The sequence below is a fragment of the Trichomycterus rosablanca genome, chromosome 6 (genome assembly GCF_030014385.1).
Source record: "Trichomycterus rosablanca isolate fTriRos1 chromosome 6, fTriRos1.hap1, whole genome shotgun sequence".
Taxonomy (NCBI): Eukaryota; Metazoa; Chordata; class Actinopteri; order Siluriformes; family Trichomycteridae; genus Trichomycterus; species Trichomycterus rosablanca.
In genome coordinates, this window is record NC_085993.1 from 28,328,296 (window position 1) to 28,353,132 (window position 24,837).

General features: G+C 39.0%; 1 protein-coding gene across 1 annotated transcript in view; it reads right to left on the reverse strand.

Annotated features, from left to right (window-relative positions):
- Window positions 1-453: 453 nt before the first annotated feature.
- Window positions 454-24,837, reverse strand: part of slc19a1 (solute carrier family 19 member 1) — a 34,287-nt gene continuing 9,903 nt past the window's right edge. The window contains exons 4-6 of the mRNA XM_062997646.1: window positions 21,043-21,235; window positions 6,148-6,289; window positions 454-1,858 (exon numbers count right to left, since the gene is read on the reverse strand). Of these exons, the coding sequence (XP_062853716.1) occupies window positions 1,670-1,858; window positions 6,148-6,289; window positions 21,043-21,235 (524 nt within the window). The 3' untranslated portion in view covers window positions 454-1,669. The remainder of the gene's footprint in view (window positions 1,859-6,147; window positions 6,290-21,042; window positions 21,236-24,837) is intronic.

Sequence of the window (24,837 nt, forward strand, 5' to 3'; positions counted from 1 at the left end):
CCAACAGCGCCCCAAGGACAGCGTCCTGTGACCACTGATGAAGGTCTAGAAGATGACCAACTCAAACAGCAGCAATAGATGAGCGCTTGTCTTTGACTTTACATCTATTAGGTGAACCAATTAGGTAGGAGTGTCTAATAGAGTGGACAGTGAATGGACACGGTATTTAAAAACTCTGATGTGTCTGATCTACTCATACCACAACACATACTAACACATCACCCCCACGTCATTGTCACTGCAGTGCTGAGAATCATCCACCACCCAAATAATACCTGCTCTGTGATGGTCCTTGTGGGGGTCCTGACCATTGAAGAACAGGGTGGAAGCAGGCTAAAACAGTATGTAGAGAAACAGATGAACTACAGTTCAAGTAATTGTAGAACTATAAAGTGCTTCTATATGGTAAGTGGAGCTGATAAAATGGACAATGAGTGTAGAAACAAGGAGGTGGTTTTAATGTTATGGCTGATCGGTGTATATATATTTCTACGAACTGCTTTAGTTTGGCCAGGGTACAGTGCCACCACAAAAAAAAACTGGAGTAAGAATGGACCCTGGACAGGGCACCAGTCCAAATGACAGCCCACTTAGTCCCATTGCCCACTTAGACCTATGGGCAAGAGGTTGCCAATCCACCTTTTGTAATTCTGTTCAAGATCCCTGCATAAATTTACTATAAATCTGAGAATTTATGAGAATGTGAGAAGTCAAATTATGTTAACTGTTTATTGTAAATAGGATTGAATCATAAGCTAACCCTACTAAACTATTAAAAAAAACAGACATTATAACATTATTATAATTATATCCAATAACTAACAAAGAAGTCACCTATTAATCAATGATGAAGGCCGATATTTAAATTGAGAGCATAGCTGTGAAGATCACACATCGACATCAGTCCAATAAAGTTGGTATAATGGCAAATTCTACAATTCTGCTGGTAAATGCAAATGAAGAGTGTCAAACCAGGAAACTTTAAAGCATTATAGTATTTCTTGTCAGCTTGAATTCACTAGTAAACAGTACTGACAGCTTTGGACAGAGTTTGGACAGAGTACACACAGCATGTGTGGATTTGCAACACTGTGCCTTATGCCTAACATAACCTGTCCTGTGGCAGCTAAAAACACTGGTTGTAAATTAAGAATGCACCATGGACAAGGCACCAGACCATTTCAAGGCAACACACTCACCTATTCACTCACTTACATCTAGCACCTATTTGGAAATATCAGTTGCCATTTCTTGCATGTTTTTAAAAAGTAGGCAAACATGCAGTACCTTAAGAAAACCCACAGAAGAAAGCATGTGGAACTTCTTACTATTATTTCACCTCATGCCCTAATATAAATTGCCCTAAAGAAGGACTTCCGACCATTATAATAACAAATGTTGTTAAAAAATTGCTTTGAAATTCCAGCTGTCTCTCAATTAATGACTTTTTCATCGTAATGGAATGCTAGCTGATTTTTTGTATAATATCTACATTCTAAATGCTATAACTAGCTCTGTTCTTGTTGTTTATAGTTCTGTTACTACAGTAAAATAAAAAGACTTCTCTTATGTGTTTCAGTAAGGCACAGTTATTCAAATAAGTCTGATTTAGACAATACTAAACAATATCAAACAATACTAAACAAAACTAAGTGAAAAAGTCCAACTTTCAGGTCCTGACATTAGTTCCATTAGCAAGGGGGCCCTTCTCAGTCTGAGCTGTTTCCACAGGATCAATGGGTGTAGACACCTCAGTAGGCTCACGCCTCTCATTGCGGTAATGATGTGTGATGACCCATGCAGCACAGCCCAAGTACAACATCGTCAGCAGGGTAAAGTAAACAAAGTAGAACAAAAACTGAAAGAAGAAATACATTCATTAAATTAACACTTTTTTTTCTACAGAAAAAAATTTACATTATATGGCCAGAAGTATGTGGACCTCTCTTACCAGAAAGAAAATCTTGTGATAAACCCCAAATTAATGTCCATGGTTTTAGAATTGGATGTCCAACAATACTTCTGACTGGGCAAACAACAGGTTATGATTTGTAAGCAATAGCACTAAAATAATGTGGTTTTCACACTTAAGGCTATACCTAGTATTGATACTGGGTTTATTTAAGAGAGAACATTATAGCAAGTTTGTTTTTACACAAACTAGTATCTTCTGGACTGCAGGAATAGTATCGGGCTGGCTGTGCATTAACTTTTATTTTTGTTTTATTTATAATTATTTAGTATGTGTATTGCTTATCCTTACTTTTTCTTTTAGTTGATGCTTCCATTCTATACAAAACCAATACATTTAGATTTGAACGTTTTGAAACTCATGTTAAATGATGTTTTTTTATTCGTATCACAGACAAATAAAACATTTTATCCACTACTCACAACCTTTTAGTATACACCAGTAAAACTTAAAATAAAAGTAACACAAAAAAGCACAAACATTGAATTGATTGAATTAGTTAATGGAAGAGTGGATCACACTCATCCATTGTGCAGTTTCACCAGAGTTTGCCTTTTTGGTTTTGCTTACTTAACAGGATAATATCAAACTTATTTAAACTTTTATCGTTATAGTTATGCAAAAGGGTTGGACACCACTGGTCAAATTGCATGTTTTGTAAAATTTCTATATTAAAATAAATTGACAATTACTGATTATTAGCTGAACCTACCACGTTTCATGTTTGATCTTTTTTAAATGGGTTGGGTGCAAACTCTTTATTATTTAAAGGTTGTTTCCATATGGTAAATTTGTGCACCTAAACTTGGAGAAAACATCCACAAGTTTGTTCAATATCAAAATCAACAAAAGCTGAAATTTGACCAGGGGTGTGCGCCACACCATCGACTGTCATTATATACAATTGAACACTTTTGGGATGACTGCCATTAAAGAAACAATGACGCATGAAAAGACACGTCATGGTTACATTAAACAGAAACACTGATACAGGATTGTGATTAAAATATGAATGCACCATAAGTATTCCTATTGCCTGCTTATGCACACAAACAAGAATTTAAGAGATTTACTGGAAAAACTTTTATGAAAAAAATATATCAAAACACAACCACAATTACTGACAGCTTAATTTAATTCTCTTTGCAACCCCCAAGGATGCTGAAACGGCTTTGCAATAAACTGTGTATATTTAGAAGAAAGTTCGGCACTGATGCACACGGCATTTGCGTCGTTGCCAGCACTTCAACCGAGGCCCCAACACCTTATGGCATATGGACTCGTACGATAAACTAAAGCCGTATGGAATCGCTATTAATGGTTGCATTGACAGGTTTAGTCAGCGTGTCATGTGGATGGAAGCGTACAATACAAACAACCACCCAAAAATAATCACGGGTTATTGGATAACCACAGTAACCCGCATTGGAGGCTGCCCCCTCAGTGCTTGCGAGTCGTTCCAGGTACTGAGACCCGTGCTTCTCTGAACTGACAAGCCTACGACGGCTACACACTCTTTGGCCGTAATATTTCGACTTTATTCTCTAAATCAAAACCTAAAAATATTTTTTTACAGTGGCTAATACGCCATCATACAATTCAGCTTACTCAGTAAGTTTTTAATGAGGTTTATTATTATAATAATATAATTAAGATCATTCAGGTGGTTTCCAATTTTGGATTTGGAGTTTTAGTGACCCTAAAACGCTTTTAGTTTTAGTGATCCTAAACACTTTTTTTGCCTCTCTATGCATTCTCACTATGTGAGGTATGCTTAACACACTTGCAGACTTTTTCTTTGATATGGTTCTAACAGTGGCTATGGGTAAATGTAGCTATGTTTTACAGCCATGTTCTAAACCCTAATACAACTGATCTGATCCACTTTAGGAAGGATATAATGTTTTAGTGCACTTGATGGTCTTGTCTTTATTCAGCACTACAAATAGCATAAGAATAGTATGCTGACTGACTTTAAGGAAGGCATTAATGGAAAGGCTGAGATTACTTTATTTTTATTTAATAATGCTGATATACAGTGTATCACAAAAGTGAGTACACCCCTCACATTTCTGCAAATATTTCATTATATCTTTTCATGGGACAACACTATAGACATGAAACTTGGATATAACTTAGAGTAGTCAGTGTACAACTTGTATAGCAGTGTAGATTTACTGTCTTCTGAAAATAACTCAACACACAGCCATTAATGTCTAAATGGCTGGCAACATAAGTGAGTACACCCCACAGTGAACATGTCCAAATTGTGCCCAAAGTGTCAATATTTTGTGTGACCACCATTATTATCCAGCACTGCCTTAACCCTCCTGGGCATGGAATTCACCAGAGCTGCACAGGTTGCTACTGGAATCCTCTTCCACTCCTCCATGATGACATCACGGAGCTGGTGGACGTTACCTTGACACCTTGAACTCCTCCACCTTACACTTGAGGATGTCCCACAGGTGCTCAATTGGGTTTAGTCCATCACCTTTACCTTCAGCTTCCTCAGCAAGGCAGTTGTCAGTTTTCGAAGGGAGGGGATCATGCTCTGTTTCAGAATGTCACAGTACATGTTGGAATTCATGTTTCCCTCAATGAACCGCAGCTCCCCAGTGCCAGCAACACTCATGCAGCCCAAGACCATGATGCTACCACCACCATGCTTGACTGTAGGCAAGATACAGTTGTCTTGGTACTTCTCACCAGGGCGCCGCCACACATGCTGGACACCATCTGAGCCAAACAAGTTTATCTTGGTCTCGTCAGACCACAGGGCATTCCCGTAATCCATGTTCTTGGACTGCTTGTTTTCAGCAAACTGTTTGCTGGCTTTCTTGTGCGTCAGCTTCCTTCTGGGATGACGACCATGCAGACCGAGTTGATGCAGTGTGCGGCGTATGGTCTGAGCACTGACAGGCTGACCTCCCACGTCTTCAACCTCTGCAGCAATGCTGGCAGCACTCATGTGTCTATTTTTTAAAGCCAACCTCTGGATATGACGCCGAACACGTGGACTCAACTTCTTTGGTCGACCCTGGCGAAGCCTGTTCCGAGTGGAACCTGTCCTGGAAAACCGCTGTATGATCTTGGCCACCATGCTGTAGCTCAGTTTCAGGGTGTTAGCAATCTTCTTATAGCCCAGGCCATCTTTGTGGAGAGCAACAATTCTATTTCTCACATCCTCAGAGAGTTCTTTGCCATGAGGTGCCATGTTGAATATCCAGTGGCCAGTATGAGAGAATTGTACCCAAAACACCAAATTTAACAGCCCTGCTCCCCATTTACACCTGGGACCTTGACACATGACACCAGGGAGGGACAACGACACATTTGGGCACAATTTGGACATGTTCACTGTGGGGTGTACTCACTTATGTTGCCAGCTATTTAGACATTAATGGCTGTGTGTTGAGTTATTTTCAGAAGACAGTAAATCTACACTGCTATACAAGCTGTACACTGACTACTCTAAGTTATATCCAAGTTTCATGTCTATAGTGTTGTCCCATGAAAAGATATAATGAAATATTTGCAGAAATGTGAGGGGTGTACTCACTTTTGTGATACACTGTAAATTCTGACTGACCACAAACAGTAATCTTTGGTTTACTTTTTGTAACAGGTCATGCACTAGCAGTGCAACATTAATTTCTCTAAAAGTAAGCTACAAGTAAATGAGATATTCTTTGTTTTTGCATTTTGTCTTTGGGGTTACAGATAGTAACCAGAATTATTTATTATGTGTTTTAAAGCCTTTGTAAACCACTGTGTAGTAATGGAAGGATAAGATCAGCCAGAAATTGTCTAGTTAAAAAAAAAGTCAAACACTTGACTAATTAACTTGACGTGATTAAGCTAAATCTTTTAGCATTAGATGTAATGCTAGGCTTAAAGATTTTGACAGGCTGTCATTAGATTGATCAAAAAATAACTAATATAAATTAAATAGCATTAAAAATAACACATTTACTCAAATTTAATAAACTGTCTATAAAAATGAGTTTGTTTTTGAAGCATGTGAACCTGTCCTAGAGCTGAAAGATGAAAATACAGTCTGTTTAAACCAGACAAAGTAAAGTTAAAATCAGAGCAGTGCAATGATGTGGTATTATAAATACCAATATACTGTAACATTGGAATATTGCTTTTGTTGTGAAATTGTTACTTACCTGGGAATGCACAGGCAGGGCCAGGCCTCTTTTATCTACTACAATGAGAGTAATAATGGTCTTCAGGATTGTTCCCAGGAAAGTGTTTACTCCAAACACTAGAGCACAGAGCTCTTTAGTGAGAGATGAAGCAATCTGGAACCTAACAGAGAAAAAAAAACATCAAAAAAAACTTCCTAATTCACAAAATTCTGCCTTTTAAAATTATATGCAAGACGAAAAGGGATATTTCTGCAAGAATTGGCCAGAGACAGATTCTTGTAGAGAGCTTTACCATACAACCCCAGTTCCAGACAAGTTGGGACATTTTGTAAAATGCAACAAATTTCCTATTATACTTTCTATTATACATCATCCTAGGATATTACAATCTTATGATGATACAATCTGTGATTTCTTAATTCTCTTGTATTTTTATTTAACTGCCAAAAGTAGAAAGAAAAGATTTCCAGTGTTTTTACTGATTAACCAAAAATGTTGGGACTAGGGATGCACCGATCCAACTTTTTCAGTTCCGATACCGATCCGATACATATACTTTGCATATCGGCCGATACCCGATCCGATACCATTGTTTAATTAATAAACCGTATACTTTATTATGTGGGAAAGACTTAAGGCATCAGGATTGACTTAAACATTACTAAGTTTGCAAAACAAAATATAATTAACACAGATATAAATGTACTGAACTGCTATTTATTTGTCAATAAAATAATAAACAGGCATCTTAATATTTCAGTGTTATTTTCACTCAACGAGTAAGCATCCGACGCTGCCTTGGTGACCAAAACAATCCCAGCATTCATTGCGGGTCGGGTGCGCTTTTCTTACAGAAAAATAAACATAGCTGACGGGGCAGAGAAACGAATGGAGTTATTATCAAACGTAAATAAAATATTACTGATTTTTAACTTGTATAAACTTATACCGAGTGTTTTTATTTGCAAGTTCGAGCTTGTCAGGAAATGTAACCGTTATCGGTACATGAAGGGAAATGTTATATTGACGTTAGCGTTAGCGCTGTGCTACCTCAGTTGTTTTTAATGGCAAGATGTTCAAATCATATTTGACTGACCGCTCTCAATTCGTTTATGTAAATAATAAATGCTCAGAAACTACAAAAGTAAAGTATGGTGTTCCACAGGGGTCGGTACTGGGTCTGCTATTATTTACACTCTATATGCTTCCACTAGGTGAAATTATTCATAAACATGGCATAAAATTTCACTGCTATGCAGATGACACACAGCTGTATATATCAGCCAAACCAAATGATACTGACACAATCAGTAAGATAGAAGATTGTGTAAACGACATAAAAAACTGGATGTCGTGTAATTTTCTTTTACTTAATTCAGATAAAACTGAGGTTCTACTTGTTGGCTCTAAAGCTGCAAGAGACAAGTTGTCTAACCTGGTGCTAAACCTAAACACTTTATCTGTTACTCCCAGCCCAGATGTAAAAAACTTAGGTGTCACAACAGATTCAGATCTCTCATTTGATACACACGTTAATAATATTACTAGAGTTGCTTTCTATCATTTGCGTAACATTTCTAAAATAAGAAATATACTATCTGTTAATGACGCTGAAAAACTGATCCATGCGTTTATAACTTCTCGGTTAGATTATTGTAATGCACTAACTCCAGTTAGTTCAAAATGCAGGAGCTCGAGTGCTAACTAGAACTAGAAAGTTTGATCATATTACTCCTGTTCTATCGTCTCTACACTGGCTGCCAGTTAAATTTCGCATTGATTACAAAATACTTTTACTAACTTATAAAGCGCTACATGGTCTGGCTCCACAGTATCTGAGTGAGTTTATTAATTACTACAACCCAGCACGTCCACTTCGTTCACAAGATGCAGGGTTACTTATAGTTCCTAGAATTAAAAAGATCACGGCTGGTGGAAGAGCGTTTTCTTACAAAGCTCCACAACTTTGGAATAATCTTCCTGCCTCTGTTCGGGATTCGGACACAGTCTCAAAGTTTAAGTCTAGACTAAAAACATATTTATTTTCTCAGGCTTTTAATTAGTATAGACAAAGGCGCAGAGCTTGGGGGTTCTTGGTCATAGAAACTTGTGGTGATCAGGGATGTTGGGTTGCTGTCGTCCTGCCTCTCTTGTCCGATTACTCAGGTTTGATGACGGTGGGGAGATGGGCGCTGATGTCCTGTGAAAGCCTTCATGACCTTGTTACCTGCTTGCTCTCCCTTTTAGTTATGCTGTAATAATTAGGGCTGCCGGAATCTAAAACTCTCTGTAAAACTGTTTGTCAACTAGCATTGTACATTATTAACTACATTCTCTGTTGTTTTACCCCGAGGGCATTCTGATGGAAACCTGTTTACCCGCCGAGGTTAAGGATTAAAGTCGAGACTGCCGGGACAACGATGCTGCTCCTGTCAGATGTGACGGGTCTGGAGTAATTGCAACGACAAGAAATCACTACAGACTTTATTGAAGACTAGAGCGGATAACAACTCTATTATTATTTAATTGTTTATTTATCTATTTATTACCAGTTATGAATTTTAGATCATTTAATTCTGTGTTTGTATGATTTGTGTAAATCGTGTATTTATTTAAAGTATCCTCCAGGCCACCCAAGAAGAATGGGCCCTGCTGAGTCTGGTTCCTCTCAAGGTTTCTTCCTGTAATTTTCAGGGAGTTTTTCCTTGCCACAGTCGCCCTCGGCTTGCTCAACAGGGGTTTTTGTATCTGTTGGTCCTGGATTTTGTAAAGTTGCTTTGAGACAATGTATATTGTAAAAAGCGCTATATAAATAAAGTTGACTTGACTTAAAAGCTAAACCCGATGGAATCGCTGTGTAAGTAGCGCGTTCGAATAACCTGACATAAGTTGATGACTTATTAGAATCCTCACTACTGAGGCAGCCGCTTATGTAGACAGTAAGACAGCGAGGCAGCTCCTTAGGTTTTCGAACACACCCAAAATGTGGCTGCTGACAATGAGAAAAACAGTAGTAGCTTAAATAACTTTTACAAATAAACTTATCCGTAAATATTTAGTGCAAACAGTAATTCAAAATAAAATATAGCAGCTAAACATGAGTAATAAACATGTTGCCATCGAACTTGTTAGCATAGCAAGCGTGAAATACCTCCATGCAGCTGACTCTTTGGCTCGCTTCATGTTGCTCTTTTTGTTTGTGTTATACGCCATACGTCAGCAGCGCGTCCTGTATGGGCTTAGCATGCGTCGCAAACGAACTAAAGTGAACGTATCGGACCCATGGATCGGCCTGATTAACCGATATTATCTTCGTCACAGAGACCTCAATGTCCTTTTTCTTAAAAACAAGCTGAAACATGAACTCATCTGACCACAGAACATGTTTCCACTGTATTTTAGTCTATCAGAGATAAGCTCGAGTTTAGGGAACTCAATGGTGTTTCTGTATAGAATTTATATCTGACTTTTTTGTGCAATAGAGTTTCAGGTTGCATTTTTTGATGCAGGGGTTGACTGTGTTAAGTGACAACAGTTTTTTAAAGTATTTCTGAGCTTATGTTGCTATATTTATTACAGTAGCATAACAGTGTCTCACGCAATGTTGTCTGAGGGCTTAAAGGTCACACACATTCATTAGAGGTTTCTGTTCTTGCCCTGCATAGGCTGAGATCCCCTAGCTTTCATTCACAACATTATATACAGTGTATCACGAAAGTGAGTACACCCCTCACATTTCTGCAAATATTTCATTATATCTTTTCATGGGACAACACTATAGACATGAAACTTGGATATAACTAAGAGTAGTCAGTGTACAACTTGTATAGCAGTGTAGATTTACTGTCTTCTGAAAATAACTCAACACACAGCCATTAATGTCTAAATAGCTGGCAACATAAGTGAGTACACCCCACAGTGAACATGTCCAAATTGTGCCTAAAGTGTCAATATTTTGTGTGACCACCATTATTATCACTGCCTTAACCCTCCTGGGCATGGAATTCACCAGAGCTGCACAGGTTGCTACTGGAATCCTCTTCCACTCCTCCGTGATGACATCACGGAGCTGGTGGATGTTAGACACCTTAAACTCCTCCACCTTCCACTTGAGGATGCGCCACAGGTGCTCAATTGGGTTTAGTCCATCACCTTTACCTTCAGCTTCCTCAGCAAGGCAGTTGTCATCTTGGAGGTTGTGTTTGGGGTCGTTATCCTGTTGGAAAACTGCCATGAGGCCCAGTTTTCGAAGGGAGGGGATCATGCTCTGTTTCAGAATGTCACAGTACATGTTGGAATTCATGTTTCCCTCAATGAACCGCAGCTCCCCAGTGCCAGCAACACTCATGCAGCCCAAGACCATGATGCTACCACCACCATGCTTGACTGTAGGCAAGATACAGTTGTCTTGGTACTTCTCACCAGGGCGCCGCCACACATGCTGGACACCATCTGAGCCAAACAAGTTTATCTTGGTCTCGTCAGACCACAGGGCATTCCAGTAATCCATGTTCTTGGACTGCTTGTCTTCAGCAAACTGTTTGCTGGCTTTCTTGTGCGTCAGCTTCCTTCTGAAATGACGACCATGCAGACCGAGTTGATGCAGTGTGCGGCGTATGGTCTGAGCACTGACAGGCTGACCTCCCACGTCTTCAACCTCTGCAGCAATGCTGGCAGCACTCATGTGTCTATTTTTTAAAGCCAACCTCTGGATATGACGCCGAACACGTGGACTCAACTTCTTTGGTCGACCCTGGCGAAGCCTGTTCCGAGTGGAACCTGTCCTGGAAAACCGCTGTATGACCTTGGCCACCATGCTGTAGCTCAGTTTCAGGGTGTTAGCAATCTTCTTATAGCCCAGGCCATCTTTGTGGAGAGCAACAATTCTATTTCTCACATCCTCAGAGAGTTCTTTGCCATGAGGTGCCATGTTGAATATCCAGTGGCCAGTATGAGAGAATTGTACCCAAAACACCAAATTTAACAGCCCTGCTCCCCATTTACACCTGGGACCTTGACACATGACACCAGGGAGGGACAACGACACATTTGGGCACAATTTGGACATGTTCACTGTGGGGTGTACTCACTTATGTTGCCAGCTATTTAGACATGAATGGCTGTGTGTTGAGTTATTTTCAGAAGACAGTAAATCTACACTGCTATACAAGCTGTACACTGACTACTCTAAGTTATATCCAAGTTTCATGTCTATAGTGTTGTCCCATGAAAAGATATAATGAAATATTTGCAGAAATGTGAGGGGTGTACTCACTTTCGTGATACACTGTAAGGTAGATGTACAGTGGGGTCAAAAAGTATTTAGTCAGCCACTGATTGTGCAAGTTCTCCTACTTAGAAAGATGAGAGAGGTCTGTAATTTTCATCATAGGTACACTTCAACTATGAGAGACAAAATGAGGAAAAAAAATTCAGGAAATCACATTGTAGGATTTTTATTTGTAAATTATGGTGGAAAATAAGTATTTGGTCACCCACAAACAAGCAAGATTTCTGGCTCTCACAGACCTGTAACTTCTTCTTTAAGAAGCTCTTCTGTCCTCCACTCGTTACCTGTATTAATGGCACCTGTTTGACCTTGTTATCTGTATAAAAGACACCTGTCCACAGCCTCAAACAGTCAGACTCCAAGCTCAACCATGGACAAGACCAAAGAGCTGTCGAAGGACACCAGGAAGAAAATTGTAGACCTGCACCAGGCTGGGAAGAGTGATTCTACAATAGGCAAGCAGGTTGGTGTGAATAAATCAACTGTGGGAGCAATTGTAAGAAAATGCAAGACATACAAGACCATTGATAATCTCCCTTGGAGTCAAGATCTCATCCCGTGGGGTCAAAATGATCATGAGAACGGGTAGCAAAAATCCCAGAACTACACGGAGGGACCTGATGAATGACCTGCAGAGAGCTGGGACCAAAGTAACAAAGGCTACCATCAGTAACACACTACACCGAGAGGGACTCAAATCCTGCAATGCCAGGCGTGTCCTGTGAATGGAAATTTTATATTTTATTAGTTATTTGCATCAAACTTATACGTTTCTGCTTTCTTAGTTCAATTAGCAGAGGTAGAAGAGACTTTTGGAAGGTTACTTAGGGGCAGAGATATGCTTCTTGCTTCCATGGGAATGCATGGGTGTCAGGATGGTGTGTGCGGGGGTGCATGCACAGTTTTGATACGGGTGCATTCTTGTGGAGGTACGCCATGTTTCTAACAATCTAACTATTCTTGTAGGATGATAAGCAAGTTTGATGTGGAAAGTTGACCTTGAGTTGGGTCGCTGAGAAGAGTTAGCCTGAAGGGGCAGTAAAGTGGGGTATAAATACTGTGATAGGGCAGACAGGAGTGGCTCTCTCTCTCTGTAAAGCTGTGTGAGCGGTTTGCATTGAGGTTGGCCCTCAGCTGAGTAATAAATTGATTATTTGCTTTTATCACTATCCCGGTTGTCTGTGTCAATCTTTAAGGGTTATTTTGAATTCCCACAACAACATGGCACCCCAGATGGGACCCCGTTCCTTGGACGGCTGAGAAGTTCTGGGGGATACAGACGTCAGTATCCTGAAGGACTTTACTTCATCTGAAACGCCCAATTGGCATTCTGCGTTGCAGGACCAGACTTCATCTGCCGCCTTGGTTCCGGGGTTACTATCATTTTATAGAAAGTAAGTAAATTAAACATTATATAAATTGTACAGGTGTGAATCACACAAGTAACAAAATTTAGACTTGGATTTTGTTGATGGTCGGGGGTGGCCAGCAAGGGTCGATGGGATATCGTCTCGGTTTAGCAGTATTTCTTGGATAGAAAATCTGCCACAGGTTGACGAACCTAGTGCAATATGTCTCCCGGGAGAAAAAACAAGTCAATCCTAAACATAGAAGTTAAATATGGGATATATTTAACGAAATACGGGGTGTATTTATGTGTTTAGGTGGTGTAGAACGAACATAGAAGTTAAATATGGGATATATTTAACGAAATACGGGATGTATTTATGTGTGCGGGTGATTCACAACGGACAATTTAAATTGGGTGGATTGACACAACAAGGCATAATGGGGAGTGGCAAAAGCAAACAGAAATTTTTGTTAGATGTGTATGATGAACCAAATGTGTGGTTTATGTATGTTAATTATGGTGAAACAGCAGTGGCTAAATTTGCATTTTGGATAAAAGAGTGTGGTTTTTCTTCCAAAGGTAGTTTTAGTGAAAGACAATTAAAAATGTTGAAAAGTTGTTAGGAAAAAAAAATAAAAAAATAGAGGAAAAAGAGATGTATTAATGTGATGGTTTTGGTATATGGGTTATTGAGTCTAAGAAACGTGCACATATATTACAAGCAGTATGTAAAACTAACAAAGCAGATGTCTAGTGTGTTAAATCTGTTTCAGACCCAGACCTAGACGGGTGTCCCGGTCCGTGTCCTCCAGCACAGAAACAAGCGCAAGTTCAACAGGAAGCTGAGGCAAGAAGCCATGAGGGTGCCATTCCACCTCCTAAACAGCACCGCCCAAGAACTTCACGTAATAATCTACTAGACCTGCCTTCCAAACCTGAAGCAGGAAGCTCAGCTGTGCTAAGTACAACCTATGACCCGCCTAGTGAAGACAGAGAGGACCTGTTCTAATCCAACATGTTTTCCTCCCTTCACACTCGCTCGACTGGTGAATATCGTTTTAAGAAGAATAAAGATGGACAATAAAGACATGCTACATTTCCCATGATTGAAGTAGCAGGACCTGATGGACATGCAATGGTGGTTCATCGTCCGTGGACGGAGAATGACATCCCTGAGGTGTCCCAACAACTGACACATCCTCGTGAAGTTGGAGGAGAAAAGTTCTTAGTGGAACTGAGACCTACCACAAATGAACTAAAACGTCTAATGGGTCGGAAGCTGGGCGTGGACATTTCACATGTCAGAATGGACTGGATAACAGACAATGTCACACAGTGAAATGTGACCTGGAGTCATAAGGACAACAACAAATGCTTCATTTGCAAAAAGAAGGACACTGGGCCAACAAATGACTAAAAGAGTTGAGAACTATGGAGAAGACTGAATGATGGAGGAGGACCGGACTGAGGACAAACCAAAAGGGTCTGGTGAGTCAGAATTTTCTATGCTTTGCAAAGAAGAATTGCTTAAGCTAACACCCTTTACCTGTTAAATATAAATGATAAGATCCAAGTAGCTATAAATCATATAGAACAAAAGTATTTTCCTGAAGGAACATATGTTAAGTATTCTGAACCTTAAAATGTCTATGATAATGTAATGTTTGTGAATGGTAGTGAGATACAGTTTTTGGTAGACTGAGGAGAAGGGAGTTCAGCCATTAGAACTGACAAGTTTGAGGTCATTCCAAAGAAAAGTGGAAGATTCATGCATTCAGTTAGGGCAACAGGAGTCATGGTTAATGAGTCATGTTGTCAAAATGCCATTTGCAAGGCCTTGAGCCTTTCAAATTTTCCTTTCTACTGTCAGATCATTGTCCAGTGAATTTACTGGGGCGATGTCTGATGTGAAAAATTAGGTATTACCCTGATCAGTGAAACTGACAGGCTAAAAATCCAAATTACCCAACATAACTCCTTTCAGGGTGTAATGATGAACATTAAACCCTTACTTTATGTTTATTTGTGGCAACTCTGCAACCACAGCATGAATGGAGTGAATCTGAAGCTCAAAGAACACGCTTACTTGCTTACTAACCAAGTGAAAAATGAAGATTTGCATTGTACTGCACAGATCCAAGAGGGGGAGTCAGATGACCAGTATGAAAAGGAGTGTTTTAGAAACTTAGATAAGACTGAGGTTGTTTTGGAGTGGAAGTAGGAGCGAAGTTGAAGTTGACTTGTTTAGAATTGATGAAAGGGAAGGCTAACCACACCTGATTGACATAAAAGGCTGCGTCCCAAACGTGTCACTGTATAAAGGTTGTAATGATCACTGGAGTGATTTGGGTTCTTGAGGGTTGGAACTGTTGTCATGTGATGGTTGAACAGACATTGTGGATACTTTGGTGATGGAGAATAGGTGAAATGTCTGATTTCTGTATTAAGTTGATCTATGTCTCTCATGAGGAGAGGACAGTTGAGTTGTGTACAAATGTGTACAAAGGACATGATTGGTTGTGTCCAAAAGGTCAACAGTGAATGATTGTTTGTTGAATGTTCCAACGAAGGAGAAATGTGAAAATGACACTGTGAAACTATTATGTCACCTAGCAAAGATAAAGACAGCCTTTCAAAATTACAATTAGTAAAACATGAAGTTAAATTCCTAGGTTAACTGATTCCTGTCGAAGGTAAAAGATTAGAAAATGGCAGAATAGAAGCCATTCAGAAAAATCCCATGTCAATCACAAAAAAAGCAACTAATGTTTTTCTTAGGTATGTGATTTTATTGCAGAACTATCATCTCTAAGTATGAAGTCCTCGAGGCTCCCTTAAGCAAAATTGCTGATGGGAAGGGCCTACAGGCCCACAGTGCACTTAGTTGGAACATCGAAGCGGACAAGGCCTTTGAAACATCGAAAAGAGCTCTGCACATAACACCAACACTGTGAATCCCGGATCCAAACAGACCATTCACTCATACAGTGAATGAAAAAGGAGGGTGTATGACGTCAGTATTACTCCAGGGTCATGGAGGTAAACTAAGACCAATAAATAATTTTTTTTTTAAAGCTAAATTAGACCTTATAGTAGCAGGTCTCCAATGTGTTTGAGAGCTGTGCCAGCTGAATAAAAAGTGGTAAATGAAGAAGAACCTTTATTGTCATTATACTAGTGTAGAACAAAATTTTGTTTGATACTCTCCAAAATATAAAAGGAAGAAGAAGATAAAGTATTTACAGAAACATATGGATATTTACACAGGATAACCAGTACAATTTGAAGTATGGAAGTTTAGATAAATAAATAAATTATGATGAATGAAGTCACTGATGAAGTCAATGATTTAATAAACTTAGTAAGTTACTGAAATTTGACCTTGTTGGTTATAAATGTTGTTTCTCAACTGAAGAGTATATGATATGATAAGATGACAGCTAGATGGCTGAGGTATAACAGTGTATTAATTGAAATGACTAACATCTAGTGGTGGGCGGATCGATACCAAATTTTGCAGTATCGCACACCACTACTAATATCACAATAAAAATATGTAATGTATTTAATCCTGATACTTTTCTTCCTACAGAAAATGAAGGTGAACCAAATGATTGTTTTAATGTTGTTAATGAAGTTTGCTTTCCTAGACCAGATTTACAGGAAACTACAAAATCCAGATATGGAGCTATTTGTTGATGAATCTTCATACAGAAGCACAGAAACAAGAAGCTGGGTGTAACAAAAAGGATGAGGTTTGGTATGGTCCAACTGGTAAGCCGTGTCTTCCCAAAAAAATTGTTTCTAGATTATGATAATTTGACACATGGTCGAGACCATGTGCCAAAAAGGAGGGATGCATGGTAGTATCTCAAGACATTGGTACACTAAGGGCTTAACTAGCTTAACTATTTACTCCCAAAAATTTTGTGAACGCTGCATGATTTGCAAAATAAATAAAGTTAGTAGGGGAATTAAAACTCCTTAAAGTCCCAAACCATCGGCTGATTGACCATTTCAGCATCTCCAGATTGATTTCATTGATATGTTCTCCAAATGGATTGAAGCATTCCCAACTGAGGGTGGGACATTAAAAACAGGATGCAAGTGCGGTAGCAAAAGCACTGACATAATCCAAAAGTGGGGGATCTGTGAAAGAATTGGCAATGACAATGGTACTCCATTTGTCAACAAAGCATTACAGCAGGTCGTGAGTATGTGATTTATTGATTTAAAACAACAGTGTGCCCATCACCCAGCCTGTGGGGCTGTGGAGCAAGAAAATGGCACACTCAAACACAAATTGACAAAATGTCGTTCAGATACTGGTCTGACATGGGTTAAGGCCCAGCCAGTGATAATAATGTATATGAGAACCAGAATAAGGGAAGAACAAACCTAAGCCCTTTTGAGATACTATTTGGCAAGACCTCCAAAAGCAGGAATCAGGCCCAGAGAAACTCCAAGGCCACTCACGGATGAGTGTGAGTGAAATGTTAAGTTATTGCGAAACCTGTCCTGTGTGTTGTGTGAAGTTCACATGCAGGTGAAAGACTTCCTTCCAGGACCAAGGAGTACCTATCTACATGATCTGAAATCCAGGTTACTGAGTGATGGTGAAAGAGTTCAGAAAAGACTTCGGGAGAAAAACCTGGAAAGCCAAGAGGTGGCTAGATCCGTTCCAAGTGCTCCTAACGGCACAAACCGTCGTCAAGGTGTGCCAGAACCAACTGAAACCAGCCCTGACACACACACAGAGCAAGATTAAAGGGGCAATGTCAGCTTGACCTTTTGCTAAAAACCACACAAAAACAACAGAGTTTTTGCATAAAAGTCACCTAAACGTGTTGACCCAGGAGAGGGGTACCTGATAAAAGAAGAGGACGTCATTGAGCCGACTGACATTGGACGGTGTGAAATAGCTGATTGATCGAACTGAAAAAAAAAAAACCTTGAACACTGTGTAAAAAAGTACATCTTGAACCAAAATCCAGAACATTTAATGAGACAGATTTTCACCTCAGTAACTAGTGAAAGAGTCAACTGTGAGCTTGTGTGTGAGTTTTATCTGATTTAACAGGATCAGCGAAGTGATCTTTGGAACATGTGGGAGATCCAGAGACTGAGAGTGAGACCTGGGGATAACACCTGTGTTGCAGAAAATCTTTGTAGACTAGATAATCTATAGAGGAAGGGTGTTTCTAAGCCTCGGTGAGGTGGGACGAGTGCTGATTCGGCGTGCCCGCACTCCGAGCACCAACATACGTCAAAAATGGCAAAGGCTCACCTAACCTAGAAATTTCAAAGTCTGATGAAAATGAAAGCCTATTATTGACACATGGTGTATTGTATGTTAGCATGTCTAAGATTGGATGTGGCTTAGATAGGTTGAATTGGGGAAAAGATAGCTAAATTCTTAGACAGGTGTTCGAGAAATAGGTATCAGTATTACTGTTTATGAAAAGAACTAAAGTGTTAAATAATTAATGTAAATAGTTTTTATTTACCTATTGAGTTTCTTTTGACTGAGAGTTTTTGTTTTGATCATCTTATCAATCAAGTTGATAGAAGTTTATGATGATTTAATGTTGTTTGAGTAGTTGGTTTTTTATATATATATTTTTTTTTAATACTTTTTATATTTACTTATTTTTATATTTAATACTCGTATAATCATATTTAAATGTTTTCTATTCTTTTTTGAAGCATTTAATCAAGGTAGAATGGTTGTCTGATAGGCTTAATCATATAATTCATTTTATATGTAATTATTTATTATGTAAGTCATCCTGTGCTGAACCTGTGGTGTTGAGTACACTATCACATCAGGTAGGTTGGTTGGTAAGATGGGTAGGGTGTGGTATTTTCCCTAAATTGGAAATTGGTTGATAATTAGCTCGTGAGGATTCTCTAATGAGCCTGAGGGTTTTTTTCGTCCACCCATGGGGGATGACAGGATAAACAAGTAGATAGCATGGAACATTTATATTAAGACTTTATTAATCACTTATGGGTTTGTGACATAAAGTAACAAAAGAGGGGAATCTATTCTTAGTGATATTCTCAGAAATATTCCTAGCAAAAACAGTATATTCATTTCATACTATTATTTTTTTTTTAGGTGTGATTACTCTATGATAACAATACCTTAAACCTCTGACAAGGGTATATTTAGTATATAAAATTTTGTTAGTGTTGTCCAGGAAGGACAAGAGGAAGGATTGTGAATAGAAATTTTATATTTTATTAGTTATTTGCATCAAACTTATAAGTTTCTGCTTTCTTAGTTCAATTAGCAGAGGTAGAAGAGACTTTTGGAAGGTTACTTAGGGGCAGAGATATGTTGACCTTGGCATGGGCTTCTTGCTTCCGTGGGAATGCATGGGTGTCAGGATGGTGTGTGCGGGGGTGCATGCGCAGTTTTGATACGGGTGCATTCTTGTGGAGGTACGCCATGTTTCTAACAAACTAACTATTCTTGTAGGATGATAAGCAAGTTTGATGTGGAAAGTTGACCTTGAGTTGGGTCGCTGAGAAGAGTTAGCCTGAAGGGGCAGTAAAGTGGGGTATAAATACTGTGATAGGGCAGACAGGAGTGGCCCTCTCTCTCTGTAAAGCTGTGTGAGCGGTTTGCATTGAGGTTGGCCCTCAGCTGAGTAATAAATTGATTATTTGCTTTTATCACTATCCCGGTTGTCTGTGTCAATCTTTAAGGGTTATTTTGAATTCCCACAACAGTCCCCCTGCTTAAGCCAGTACATGTCCAGGCCCGTCTGAAGTTTGCCAGAGAGCATATGGATGATCCAGAAGAGGATTGGGAGAATATCATGTGATCAGATGAAACCAAAATGGAACTTTTTGGTAAAAACTCAACTCATCGTGTTTGGAGGAAGAAGAAGAACCCAAGAACACCATACCTACTGTGAAGCATGGGGGTGGAAACATCATGCTTTGGGGCTGTTTATCTGCGAAGGGGACAGGACGACTGATCCGTGTTAAGGGAAGAATGAACGGGGCTATGTATCGTGAGATTTTAAGCCAAAACCTACTTCCATCAGTGAGAGCATTGAAGATGGAACGTGGCTGGGTCTTCCAGCATGACAATGATCCCAAACACACCGCTCGGGCACCGAAGGAGTGGCTCCGTAAAAAGCATTTCAAGGTCCTGGAGTGGCCTAGCCAGTCTCCAGACCTCAACCCCATAGAAAATTTGTGGAGTCCGTGTTGCCCAGCGACAGCCCCAAAACATCACTGCTCTAGAGGAGATCTGCATGGAGGAATGGGCCAAAATACCAGCTACAGTGTGTGCAAACCTGGTGAAGACTTACAGGAAACGTTTGACCTCTGTCATTGCCAACAAAGGTTATGTTACAAAGTATTGAGTTGAACTTTTGTTATTGACCAAATACTTATTTTCCACCATAATTTACAAATAAATTCTTTAAAAATCCTACAATGTGATTTCCTGGATTTTTTTTTCTCATTTTGTCTCTCATAGTTGAAGTGTACCTATGATGAAAATTACAGACCTCTCTCATCTTTCTAAGTAGTAGAACTTGCACAATCAGTGGCTGACTAAATACTTTTTGGCCCCACTGCATATTATTTGCAATTATGCATTGAAAAATGTTCTGTTTAAACCGACTGACAATATCCCATGAAGCTTGGAACACAGCAGTGAGCCATAACCCATTGTTGCCTGCACAGACAGAGCCTTTGTACATCGAATTATGATTTTGTTACCAATTCACCTGCTTATTGTGGAATATTTCAAAACACTGTACATTTTATCAAGTACTTTATCAATTTTTCAACGTTTTTGGAGTGTGTTTTACCTGTGAAGTGTGTCAGTTAAATATAGATTCAAATAAAGTAATACATCAAAGATTATTATTTTTATTGCAAAATGTCCCAGCCTTTCTGGAAATGTAGTATATGGAAGTATATAGAAGATTACACTATGCTCTATGTACTCCTCCCCCATTTATGGAGGAACCACTGTCATTGAAACAAAGGGGCGATTCCCCATCTGGCCTTGCTTCTGTCTTTTAAGACCAATTGTGCCTACTGAGCCGCCAAACAAGTTAGTGGCATCGCTAAGACTTGAACTCAGGTGTCCACAGTGGTAAGCTTGTGTACTGACTGCTGCACCATCTGACTCTTCTGTTCACACAGACAACCTTCTCGTTTTAAAATCTCTGTAAAAGTGTCAATTCTTTCAAAGGATAGCAATTTTGGACAACTGTGATTGGTTAGAGCCTGTATCACTCACGTGGCAATTGGAACCAGGAATTGATAGAAGCCTCTGAAGAAAATGTAGGCTATGTAGCAGGTCCAAATGTCGCCAGTGAGGTGCATCAAAAGCAGCATACCGGCCTGCGCTGCAGTGATCACACCAATCACCAGCTCTGACCAGACCTTCCATCGGATCTTCACAAAGCCTGCCGCAAATGATGTGATGGCACCTGGGAGAAAATGTACAAAGCATTACTCCCTGTTATTTTCTGTCAATGGTTTTTAAAAACAACATAAAAAACTTGATAATAAAAAACATTATATGGCCAAAAAAATTTAGACACCTGAGCATGAGCTTGTTGGACATCTAATTAAAAAAACATGGCCATTAATATAAGTTTGTGGCCATAACAGCCTCAACAACTCTGGGATAACCACAAGGTTTGAGAGACTATGTGAATGCTTGCTTATTTAATTAAGAGTATTTTTCTGGTCAGGTACTGATGCTGGTCAAGAAAGCCTGGCTTGCAATCAATGTTTCAGTAGGATTGCGATCGGGACTCAGGACTTACCAAACCATACCTTTATGGACTTCCCATTGGGCACAGCGGTACAGTCATGCTAGAACAGGACAGGGCTTTCCTCAAATTGAAAGATTGTCTTTTTTTCTAAATATACTCTTGACCATATGGTTTATCTATCATTCCTACTGCTCTGTAACATGATCTGACAGCAGTCATATAAAATGAACTTTGGCAGTTCTGTGAGTTATGAGTTGAACTTGATCACAGAAGCTTTAATAAACTGTTTGTACAGTACATTCTGTTTAATCTGCCTCCGAGTTCACTGTGACCAGCTACAATGTCATAATAACACAATCTATCATAGACCTACATTCTTACCATGTGATCTGAGAACACTTGTTACATTACTTTAATAATCACAAACACTTTAATGAAATATTATCTGCTTTTTTTAGTTCATTAGACATACTGATAGGTAACCCTAATCTTTTTATTAATTTATTTATGTCTGAACATTTAGGTCTGAACACTGACTTGGCAATTGCTTTTAAAACCTATTAGTCGATTTACTTGGGTTTGGGTTACATACTTTAACTGACTTCTACATTTACAGTCCTCAATTTTAAATTTGTGTTCTCAGTTTGTGAATGAGTTTATTACACATGTGCATTCCCGCCCAAAATATTACGTTTTACTAGGTGTTCTGAAGCATCCAAGTAGTTCTTTTGCAAACTTATGAGATGCAGCAAAGTTTTGGATTTTAGAGTAATTTAATTCATCTCTGTTTTCCGTCTATTAACCCAGTTCTACTTGAGCATGCAGATTTTTTTCATGTTCAATTTCCCCAAACTGTATCGTCAACCTTCACCTTTTGCACAACATCCATTCTGAACATGGAGGACCACAGATGGTCCCCTTCAACAAACAAGAAGCCATGTTGATATTTTTTTTTCACCAGCCAGCATCAGATTAATCCGTACACTAGACTGAGGCTTTTCTCTCAAGTTCATACCAGCTTCTCAACCAGAAAGTAGGAATCCCTAATGCAGCTGCAATAATTCTTAAGCCTTAATTTCCTCCAACAGCCAACTGTGTCTGTAAAATACCTGATTCTCAGTGTTTTTTTTATTGTGTACACACAAACAAAAAGCTGGAGAAGTATTCTTCTATTACTGGGTTATTTTATCTCCCAATTTTCCTCCCAATCTTGTCATATCCAATTACTTGATCACATTTTGCAACCTCTACTGGTGCTGACAACCACTCCTGACCAAGGAGGGCCATGCTCTTTTCAAAACGTGTAGCCTAGCGGTTAATGTACTAGACTAGTAATCTGAAGGTTGCTGGTTCAAACCCCACCACTGCCTGGTTGCCACTGTTGGGTCCTTGAGCAAAGCCCTTAACCCTCAATTGCGTAGACTGTATACTGTAAGCCGATTTGGATAAAAGCGTCTGCTAAATGCTGAAGATGTGCAGTAGCCAACCACTTCATTTTTTACATGTATGAGGTGAAGTCCAATCTCCATTAGTGTGCTAGGGTGTTTTACTGCTGCGCCACCCAAGCACCGCTAGGATCTTTTGATGTAAGCTTTTTTATGACACTTTCTTCTTACAAGAACTGCATTTCCAGTACTTGACAATTGATCTTATGTTAATTGATAAACATCATTCCCCTAAATTATGTTATGCACCTTTTTACAGGACATGGCGGTTCTAAAAAATTACATCTTTACTCTAATCACACATGTTGCATATTGGAATGGAAATTGGCAATATTCATGAAAGCATTGGGCTGGTTGTTTTGTTTAGTTTTTTTTTTGCAAACAACAGCAACATGAGTGAGTTAGCATTTTATTTTCATCAGAACTGTGTAGGACATGTGGAGTGTTCTGTAATCTAAGCAGGCTGAATTAGTTTAGACCTGCATGTAACAAGAAGCTATGCTGGTAAGCCAATAGACTTTTCAGCAAACGTCCCCAGTAGCCCACTTTGAGCTGTTCTGAAATTGTGAAATGTAGACCCCTGACCATGAGCTTGTTGGATGATACATTCCCAAACCATGGGTATTAATATGAAAAACAACCCTACCTTCCCCCAAAACTGAAGTGAAGTATTGAAATATGTGCACCCATTCAGTCAAAAAAACATTTGTGATATTGGACAAGAACACCTGAAGTGCATTCAAAATTTTAATTAATTCTAAATCTGTTTGTCAGGCATTTTTTTCCCAGACAATAAACAATAATAAACAGTGTAGGGCTGCACGATATATAGTTTCAGCATCGTCATCGCAATGTGTGCATGCGCAATAGTCACATTGCAGGACGTGCGATGTCACTTAATGCAAATTAAATCAAATACGTCATGCTACAACTTTTTTGCTGCTTGACACAAAATGAAAATTCATCGGGTTTCGCGTTTAGCATTTAGCATCTTGCCATTAAAACCAATGGAATGAGGTGGGACAGTGCTAACATGTCAATATAACATCTCGATTCGTGTACAGAAACTATTACATTTGCTGACAAGCCCAAACTTGCAAATAAAAACACTTAAACACGTTAAAAATCAATAATTATTTATTTACGTTTGAAAATAACTTTGTCCGCACCGTCAGCCTTCATCACTAAGGACGCTTCCGATTCTCACTCGTTCTCGAGTCAAAATAACATTGAAATATTAAGATGCCTCAGTAGTGAGCTTAGTAAGGCATCTCGGATTTGGAACAGATGTAAAACTGCTCTTGTGTTTGTATAGTTTTTTTCAATAATGTTTACTACTTGAAGAGGTTTTGATTGTGAAATAAAATATTAAATGACCCATTTTGTCAATCCTGTTAATTCCCTCAGGTGATATTGAAGCTTTCTTAGTTTAATACTCAGTTTCAACCGAGTACAAAGATGTAGCTTGTCATAATCTTTTGTATCTCTTGTAGGCACCACTCTTTTTTTTACAGATGAGCCCCTTATTTAGAGTAAGATACATGCATTATTAATATTATTAATAATGTGGTGAAAATTCCTGCATTTTTTTAATATCGCAATATATATCACAGGAAAAAAAATCGCAATGTCAGTTTTTTCCAATATCGTGCAGCCCTAAAACAGTGTACACTGGTCACTGCAATAACTAAATTGCACCTACTTTTAGCTGGCCAGCATGCAAAGTTGACAAAACCCAAAGACACACTACATATGAAATAGTACTGACAATGCCATGAGTAGTGCACACATTTGACATACTGTTTTTTTTTGTGGTAACAGTCGGGTAAAAACCCTTTATTGTTCCAGCTGACTGTGGCCCTGTGC